General features: G+C 41.4%; 1 protein-coding gene across 1 annotated transcript; it reads left to right on the forward strand.

The window, feature by feature from the left end:
• Positions 1 to 7,206: 7,206 nt before the first annotated feature.
• Positions 7,207 to 10,106, forward strand: LOC139368386 (lens fiber major intrinsic protein-like). The gene is made up of 4 exons (XM_071107185.1): positions 7,207 to 7,703; positions 8,607 to 8,771; positions 9,441 to 9,521; positions 9,727 to 10,106. The coding sequence occupies exons 1-4, from the start codon at positions 7,344 to 7,346 to the stop codon at positions 9,910 to 9,912; spliced, it is 792 nt and encodes a 263-aa protein (XP_070963286.1). The 5' UTR covers positions 7,207 to 7,343; the 3' UTR covers positions 9,913 to 10,106.

A 10,106-nucleotide genomic window follows, 5' to 3' on the forward strand; every position in this document is an offset into this window, starting at 1 on the left:
CAACTGTTTACGACATCTGTCATGTCATGGCTATGACAGTCTTATTTAGTCCTTATGTGCAGCTGTAGGATCTTAATTTGAGCCAGTTTGTTACAGCAGGATAATAATCCTAAAGCATCAGGAATTGTGAATTATTATGTGCATTATAAATAATGGACATTTTTTGTAGGGGTTGATACATTTTTCATATTTTAAAGTGGAAATTTAGAAGCCTTTTTAAACCTTGAATACACTACAAGTTTGCATTTCCTGTTATGCAGGAAAATTCTCAGCAACAAAAGAGTGACTAAATTAAGATCCTACATCTGTAAGTAGGGTTCAAGTGCAATGTAACAGAGTCTGAAGCAAAACTGAAACATAACTGCAGGATTTTCTCAGCAGCAGCTTTTATCAACTCTGTCAGAGACCTCTGAACTCATCCGATGGAAGAAAGGATGTGAGGAATCAAGGAAATGCATTTGAGGTTTTCTCAAGAACTACTCAGCTATCCTTAATATTTTCCATGGAATTGAGTGAGACACTTTAATTAATAGTTGGTTTTGTGTATCATCATCATAGATTCCCTTATTGCCCAGCTGATTCAATTTAACTACCCCTGCCTCAATGACTTCATCATGATCATCAAATATAGGCAACACTCCTTTTGCATGTAACAGTATTTGTATGTCTTCTAAACAATATAATCGTTCGACTCTTTCTCGAATTTTGGATTGATTTCCTTTTTTTAGACAAAGAAACACACAAAACAGATATAAGATCAACACCAAGAGGATTAAGACAGGGATTAAAACAACTCTACAACTTGACCAACTGCCATCTGGAGATTCCACAGTTCAATGATAAGCATACTTCTATTCACCTCACTCTCAGCCAAAGCACTTGGGCCCATATTCAAAAAAACATTCCAGGGTGGGACTGCTGATCTAGAATTCGTTTTGCCTGTTAAATCATAATGAATAACATATACTAGATCAGCACTCCCACCAGAGTCACACTGCCTCTTGAAGGAGAATGGCCACAGATTGTTGTTCACAGGCAGATTAACATCTTGCTCTAAAGCGCACTAGACAAGTGGTCCTCTGTAGCTCAGTTGGTAGAGCGTGGTGCTTGCAACGCCAGGATAGTGGTTTCAATTCCTGGGTCCACATGTATGTAAAATATATGCACGCATGACTGTAAGTCGCTTTGGCATATACACTGAGTATACCAAACACTAGGAACATCCTCCTAATATTGAGTTGCACCCCCCCCCCCCCCTGCTTTTTCCCTGAGAACAGCCTCAATTCGTCAGGGCATGGACTCCACAATGTGTTGAAAGCATTCCACAGGGATGCTGGCCCATGTTGACTCCAATGCTTCCCACAGTTTTGTAGTTTTTTTTTAAGGAGTGGATCAGCTTAATATTGTGGAAAGATTGTTGCTTCCATCAATGTAATTGTCTGCATCATTTCCAATCCCCCATATCTTTTTTTTGGTAAATATATATATACATACACATGCATACATATATAAATACACAGACCTACAGTTGATGTCAGAAGTTTACATACACTTATGTTGGAGTCATTAAAACTAGTTTTTCAACCACTCCACAAATTTCTTGTTAACAAACTATAGTTACGGCATGTAAGTTAGGACATCTACTTTGTGCATGACACAAGTAATTTTTCCAACAATTGTTTACAGACAGATTATTTCACTTATAATTCACTGAATCACAATTCCAGTGGGCCAGAAGTTTACATACATTAAGTTGACTGTGCCTTCAAACAGCATGGAAAATTCCAGAAAATGATGTCATGGCTTTAGAAGCTTCTGATAGGCTAATTGACATAATTTGAGTCAATTGGAGGTGTACCTGTGGATGTATTTCAAGGCCTACCTTCAAGCTCAGTGCCTATTTGCTTGACATCATGGGAAAATCAAAAGAAATCAGCCAAGACCCCAGAAAAAAATTGTAGACCTCCACAAGTCTGGTTCATCCTTGGGAGCGATTTCCAAATGCCTGAAGGTACCATGTTCATCTGTACAAACAATAGTACGCAAGTATAAACACCATGGGACCACGCAGCCTTCATACCACTCAGGAAGGAGACGCGTTCTGTCTCCTAGAGATGAATGTACTTTGGTGTGAAAAGTGCAAATCAATCCCAGAACAACAGCAAAGGACCTTGTGAAGATGCTGGAGGGAACAGGTACAAAAGTATCTATATCCACAGTAAAACAAGTCCTATATCGACATAACCTGAAAGGCCGCTCAGCATGGAAGAAGCTACTGCTCCAAAACCGCCATAAAAAAAGCCAGACTACGGTTTGCAACTGCACATGGGGACAAAGATCGTACTTTTTGGAGAAATGTCCTCTGGTCTGATGAAACAAAAATATAACTGTTTGGCCATAATGACCATCGTTATGTTTGGAGGAAAAATGGGGATGCTTGCAAGCTGAAGAACACCATCCCAACCGTGAAGCAGAGGGTTGGCAGCATCATGTTGTGGAGGTGACTTGCTGCAGGAGGGACTGGTGCACTTCACAAAATAGATGGCATCATGAGGAAGTAAAATTATGTGGATATATTGAAGCAACATCTCAAGACATCAGTCAGGAAGTTAAAGCTTGGTCGCAAATGGGTCTTCCAAATGGACAGTGACCCCAAGCATACTTCCAAAGTTGTGGCAAAATGGCTTAAGGACAAGAAAGTCTAGGTATTATAGTGGCCATCACAAAGCCCTGACCTCAATCCTATAGAAAATTTGTGGGTAGAACTGAAAAAGAGTGTGTGAGCAAGGAGGCCTATAAACCTGACTCAGTTGCACCAGCTCTGTCAGGAGGAATGGTACAACATTCACCCAACTTATTGTGGGAAGCTTGTTGAAGGCTACCCGAAACGTTTGACCCAAGTTAAACAATTTAAATGCAATTATACCAAATACTAATTGAGTGTATGTAAATTTCTGACCCACTGGGAATGTGATGAAAGAAATAAAAGCTGAAATAAATAATTATCTCTAGTATTATTCTGACATTTCACATTCTTAAAATGAAGTGATGATCCTAACTAAGACAAGGAATTTCTACTAGAATTACATGTCAGGAATTGTCAAAAACTGAGTTTAAATGTATTTGCCTAAGGTGTATGTAAACTTCCGACATCAACTGTATATAGATATACATACTTTTTTTTAGAATATACCTAAATATATAGAATATATATTCCCCGCAAACCCTATCACCCTTCTCCTAATTGGAGTAAACTAATAAACAATAACACTTAGGCTTCTCAGTTTATACATCTTATACACATTTTACAGACACAATCTATTTTACAATATATATTTTGTTTGTTTTTAGTCCTTCCTCTATTTCTATTTGTAACTGATATTTCACCAAATTTCTGAACCTACAGTATATACATTTTAAAGACCCCGTATGTTTTACATTGGTTATCTTGTTATTAGTCCCACCCTTAAGCTCCATTCAACCCCTCCCATCTTTAACCTGGTCAGTCTATGTCACGGAAAGAGCAGGTGTCCTTAGTGTTTTGTACACAGTGCATTATATTCTTATATTACTAGTCTACGGCCATGTATGTTCTACTCAGTTCTCCAGGTGTCTGTCTGTGCTGTAGTGAGAGTTGTAATAAGTATTTCTACCACAATGTAGTGCCTGTGAGGCAGCCCAGGCCTGGTATTGAGGAGAGTAGGAGATTGTCCTGGCTTCTGTGTGCTGTAGCGTGCGTTTCTACCACATAGTGTTGGAGCTTATGTTGGAGAGTAGGAGATAGATGGTAGCGAGCTATGGGTTGGATGGTAGAGAGAGGGGCTGTGGATTGGTTAGTTGTGTTGGTGTCAGCAGTCTGAAGCAGAGAGGTGATAGAAGATAAATTCCCCACTCTTGCAGGTTTTAACTCCGTCCTCTGTAAAACAGGCTTACACCCACAATAGAATGCTTACCAATGCAGAACTGGCCGGGAGGGAGGCAGAATGCATAGACCACAAAAGAGATACAGCAACCCACCACCCAACAAGTTCATTCTGAGCCTGGTTTGTCTTTGCCTTACCAATATCTACAGGCCAGGCAGAAAACAGCTTTTAATATTGAGGATAGATTGTAGCTTCCATCAATGTAATTTTCTGCATCATTTCCAATCCCCCATATATTTTTGGCTAAATATATATATTCGATTTTAAAAAAATATTTTTTATTTTCATTTCCCCTAACCCTACCACCCCTCCCCTAATTGGAGTAAACGAATGGACAACAACACTTACTGTAGGCTTCTACTTACAGCTTATGCACATTATACGGGCACAATGTATTTTACAATAGTTAACTTTTGTTTGTTTTCAATCCCATCCTTCAGCTCCCCTCAACCCCTCCCATCTATCTTCTATTTGACATATATTTTTAACTGTGCTGTTTCAATAAAGTTCTGAACCTATATACATTTTCCGGACACAGTATATTTCACATGAGTTATCTTGTTGTTTTTAGCCCCACCCTTCAGCTCCACTCAGCTCCTCCCATCTATCTCTGAACACCGTCCAGTTTTGATTTCTATTTGCCATATATTTTTCACAAAGGTTCTGAACCTTTCTGTTCTCATTGTTTCTACAGATTGTAAACTAAAGATGAACATTTTAGCTAAACGTATTACTATATTATTGATCGATTTGACTATGACTTTTCAAACCACCCAGCAGTGCTATCTGCAGAGTAATCTCCAGGTAAATGTTGCAATTCTTCAGCCATTCCTGCCACCAAAAACAAGCTACATAGGGACAGTACCAAAACAAATGATCTAATGACTCTCTCTGCTTGGTTTTAACAAATGTGATCGTCTCAGACTTGGAGATAATACAGAATTGAGTGTTCTTCGTTTACTTCAGTTGTTTGCCAACTCACGAAAATATTGTGATTAGCGTCCAACGTGCTCAACTGAATTTCCTTCATTTCTCAAGAGGTGACTTGGAAATGACATTTAAGTGTGCAGCTGACTGGCATGAGAGAATAGCTTAGAGTTACACCTATCTTACCATAAAAATAAAGCATCCCTTTCCCTTTGAATATACATGGTAATTTATATCATACATGGCTCACCCAAAATCAATGTATTCTTAGTTCCATGGGGCTGTATTATAAGCACTCCTGTAAAGGGTAGGCTACATAGTGCATATAGGGATGGGATGGAAAGAGTAGGCTAAATGACCAGCTATTGCTCCACCATGGATAAGGGAAGCTCTTATACATTCGACAGCAGGCGCAGCAAGACAAAAACAGATCGTGGAAAGCGACAGAATCTGTTACTGCCAGCGTTTTGTTTCTCCAGCGTTTGAAAGGACGGGAGGGGAAAAGCCCCTGACCACAGCACTATGCTTTCACGGCTCAGTTCCATCCGCCCCCTCTCTGGCGGGCTAGCCTGGTCAGCGTGATGCTGGATGCTCCAGTGCAGAAGCTCAATGCCAAACCTTCTGCTGCCCCCTCCCCCCTCCAAACACGGGTTTATCTGTAGCTTTATCTGTCCTGGGCCCGAGCCTCTCCTCGCAGTCACCATATACAATGTAAAAGTCTGCCTAATCAATTCTGGGGCTGCGTAGAATCAACTTGCATTGCACTGCACACATCCTGAATACTATGGAGAGCACTACATACATAAAGTAATGCATGTATTGCAAGGAATGTAATGATCATTCACTAGGAGTTTTAATTGAAATGTTTAATAGAGTGGATGTGTGAGAATGAGAATAGTTGAGTATGTGGGACAAAAGGACACAATCAAAAGAGTATTGAGAAAGGCCGATTGATAGTGAGGGATTCCTCTGGGTGCAGTGTGCTACTCGGCATGCTGCCAATTGAGGGGGTTAAACAGAACATGACACATGATTAAAGGTTGAAGTCCTGTCACTAGTTCAAGCCAGTGTTAGAGATCTACTTTGGAAAATGCTGACAGTTGAGAACAACATTGTAGAGGCAAATCTGTTTTTTTTAATATGAGTATAGTTTATATCACTGATTTGCATTGACATAAAGCAACACATTATAAATCCTCAGTAATCAAAGAATATTGTCAGAGTTACATTGATATTGTCATAACAGACAGTAACTCGGCCCATCTTTCATGTCATAATGAGATAAGAGTACTGCTCCTCTCTGTGTCCATAGGAGTTGCATGCATAACAACACATATGACTTCAGTCTTTCTATTGGCAGCAGTAGTGAGTTCAGGCTGGTTTCCGTTATGGGGCCTCACTTGCTCTATGGTGTTATGAAAACTGGGATTGTTCTCTGGCGTCTGTCAGCACTTGAAGAATGTTGAGAAAGGAAGACCAGACCTTTTTTTTTACCCCACTGGAGAGATGAGATGGGCCAAATGGGACTCTGGAAAGGCTAACCAGGCGCCGCCAGACCCATATGTTTAGCCCAGGTTTTATATTTGTCTGAAGCAATCCACTACTGGTTGTAACAGAAGGTCAATAAACCATGTATCTGGCCTTCCTGTCCTCAACCAACATCTAACATTAACAACATCATCAGTTATGAATCCCACTGAAAATAATGATTCCTGTTCAATATGAATTTCCTGAGTTGACACATGATCAAAAGTAATATGTCTATGAAAACCTAATGTATTTGAATGTATCTTTTCTAAAATATCCCCCTTAAACCTTTCAGCTGTGTCCTTCTCTACATGGCCCCTGGGCAATATGAAGCTCATAGTTAGGGTTAAGGGTTAGGATAATGAACCCATGGCATGGGCACTGGGCAGAGAGAGGTCAGGGTGTTAGAAGGGTTAAGTATTTTTGTTTTGATTTGTTGTATTGTGTGGTGGCCCCTCCCAGCCCCCTCCCCTGAGGTCCGTGGCCCTGGGGCCGTTATAAATAGTCCCGTGGGCTCCCCCTGCTCTGACAGTGAGGCTAAATGTCTGCAGGACATGCTCAACCTTTGTCTATCAATGTTCCTCTACTAACCACCAGCAGGGTTGGCATATCGAGACCAACGCTCCGCTCCACACAGACAGGACACAGGTCTCTATGACTAGACTAGACAGAAAGCGACGTTGTAGGTCATTGGAAGTCAGTAAAGTTAGTGACTCCTAGAGAGTTGCATGTGGAACTGTTGTTTAAGTGCGGAAGCATCTTTAGGTTTAGAGAGGCACTTTATGCTTTTAAGTTTGCTGTCTTGTTTTTTGTTTATACTACCTTGAAGGCATCACTGAGATAGTCATTATTGATACGGTAAACAGAGCTTGGTGACTCAGAAGGAGAATACACATTTTCTCCTGTTTTCGCTCCTCTTTTCATCCCTCCATTGCTTTGGGGTAGCCTCTTGACTTTTTGGCCACAATGTGGGAGTTCCGGTCCATGTCGTTCTGGCGGGCAGTGTTTGCCGAGTTCTATGGCACCATGTTCTTTGTGTTCTTTGGTCTGGGGGCGGCTTTGCGCTGGACCACCGGGCCCCACAACGTTCTCCATGTGGCCTTTTGCTTCGGCCTGGCCGCTGCCACCCTCATCCAGTCCATCGGTCACATCAGCGGGGGACACATCAACCCGGCCGTCACCTTCGCCTACCTGATTGGCTCCCAGATGTCCCTGTTCCGCGCCTTTTTCTACATTGTGGCCCAGTGTCTGGGGGCGCTGGCCGGGGCCGCCGTGCTCTATGGGGTCACCCCCAACAACATGAGGGGAAACCTGGCACTCAACACGGTAAGACTACCTGACCAATGACAGGTGATGTAGGAATGAACCAGGGTTGGGGTCAATTCCATTTCAATTAGGTCAATTCAGCTGAATTTAAATGGAATTGATCACAACCATGATAGGAAAGTCTGTGGAGACAATCACACATTTCAGAGTTCCATTGTCATCTGCCATGAATAAATGAAATTAACTTGACAGGTGATAAAGAACATCTGTGTGTGTAACCACAACTTCTTTCTTTTTACTCTGTTCTACATTGTAGAATAATAGTGAAGACATCAAAACTATGAAATAACAGATATGGAATCATGTAGTAACCAAAAAAGTGTTAAACGAATCAAAATATGTTTTATATTTGAGATTCTTCTAAGTAGCCTTGATGACAGGTTTGAACACTCTTGACATTCTCTCATGGGGAATGCTTTTCCAACAGTCTTGAAGGAGTTCCCAAATATGCTGAGCACTTGTCATCAAGGCAAAGGATGGTTACTACATGATTCCATATGTGTTACTTCATAGTTTTGATGTCTTCACTATTATTCTACAATGTAGAACAGAGTAAAAAATAAAGAAAAGCCCTGGATAGAGTAGGTGAGTTCAAACTTTTGACTGGTACCGTAAATATATATATTTGAACAACGTTAGATGTTATGAATAGTTAATAGTCATAAAATATCTGTAATTAAATGTGTACAAAAACACCACTCCACTTTAGAATGCATGTGCAATGTTAGATGTGCCAATTATACTTTTTTAGTGAGCTATTTTTATGCCTTCAAGGTTTAACCTATTGATTGATTGACTGACTGTTAGAGTTTTTCATACCGGCCAATGGAGTAGAAATAACTTCAAAAAGTGAACAGTAATCATTCATTCAACTGTCTGTTCTATCTCGTCCCCCTTCTCCAGCTGCAGCCAGGTATCAGCCTGGGCATGGCCACCACCATGGAGGTGTTCCTCACCCTGCAGCTGGTTGTCTGCATCTTCGCTGTGACAGATGAGAGGCGTAATGGACGCCTGGGCTCTGCCGCCCTAGCCATCGGCTTCTCTGTCCTCATAGGACACCTGCTGGGGGTAAATATATAAAATATATGTTTATAGACCATAGAATACAGGGAATTGTATTGGGTGAAAATGGGCTTAGACACAGGGTTGGGTTGGTTGAAGCTTCAAGATTTTTAGCACTTTAAAAATGTTGTATTTACTTAACTTTTTTGAAAACTGTTTTTAATAACTTGTAATAATGATGAAAGAGCAATAAACTAAACTAAGAGACATAGGCTTGGAGTGGGGTGGTAAGAGACCTTTATGACTCATTATGATATGATCGAGGCTAGGTTTCCCAAATGCGGTGTAGCACTAAGATCATCTTAATTCCATTGAAATTGAGTGGACGAAACATGATTTTAGTGCTACAATACGATGCTTTTGGGAAACCTGGCCCTGAACAATATAGAACACCAGTCAAAGTGGGATATTTAGGGATAGGTCAATTCCAATAATGTATATGAGTAGATGATGTCAGAAGCAGGAATGCCTGATTAAATATGGGAATCCCCATCTCTGTGACTACAAAAGAGAAGGGGTGTGTAATCCATTGTTTTGATGGGGTTGGTCAGGACTCTAGATAGACCAATATGAGGGCGTTAAAAAGTACTATTGTATGATGTAGGTAGGTTTCTCACCACGGCACTCTACATACTGTTACCAAAATATAACCCTGGTCTATTCTCTTTGATATAGATGTACTACACTGGTACTGGAATGAACCCTGCCAGGTCCTTCGCCCCTGCTGTCCTGGTCAGAAACTTTGTCAACCACTGGGTAAGACACTTTGTTCACACCTTACAAAGCCACAACGTACAGCAATTTAAAGATTTTACAATAATTTAGAGCAATTTGCAGCAACTTACAATATGTTGTTTGGAGTTTAGAACTGTGAAATAGCTAGATTAACTCACCAACACATTCCCCTTTCTATCTCTCTCTTTGTGTCTCTGTCTCCCTCTCCGGTCTGGTCCTGTGCCAGGTGTACTGGGTGGGTCCGATGATTGGTGGTGCTATGGGAGCTATTATCTATGATTTCATGCTGTTTCCCCGCATGCGCGGTCTCTCTGAGAGGATGGCCATACTGAAGGGCACCAGGCCCCCAGAGGCTGAGAGCCAGCAGGACACCCGAGGAGAGGCCATCGAGCTCAAGACTCAGGCCCTATAAGCCTGGTGGAAGAAGGTTGGCTTTTTGAACCCCCTATCCCCCTATTCTGTACCCAAACCCCCTCTGAACCCTCAACCCCACCCAACACACACGCACACACATACCTCTTCCCCCCCCTTCCCATTTAACCCACCCACACACATAGTACATATGGACCATAGACACAAACCCTCCTCACCCTCACAACAATTCCA

This window comes from Oncorhynchus clarkii, chromosome 16 (genome assembly GCF_045791955.1).
Source record: "Oncorhynchus clarkii lewisi isolate Uvic-CL-2024 chromosome 16, UVic_Ocla_1.0, whole genome shotgun sequence".
NCBI lineage: Eukaryota > Metazoa > Chordata > Actinopteri > Salmoniformes > Salmonidae > Oncorhynchus > Oncorhynchus clarkii.

What these genes read in the sequence shown, in the direction of transcription:
- LOC139368386 (XM_071107185.1), top strand. Translation starts at nt 7,344, where the DNA reads ATGTGGGAGTTCCGGTCCATGTCGTTCTGGCGGGCAGTGTTTGCCGAG. An exon ending in GAAACCTGGCACTCAACACG is followed by an intron (nt 7,704 to 8,606) that starts GTAAGACTACCT and finishes CCCCTTCTCCAG; the next exon opens with CTGCAGCCAGGTATCAGCCT. An exon ending in TCATAGGACACCTGCTGGGG is followed by an intron (nt 8,772 to 9,440) that starts GTAAATATATAA and finishes TCTTTGATATAG; the next exon opens with ATGTACTACACTGGTACTGG.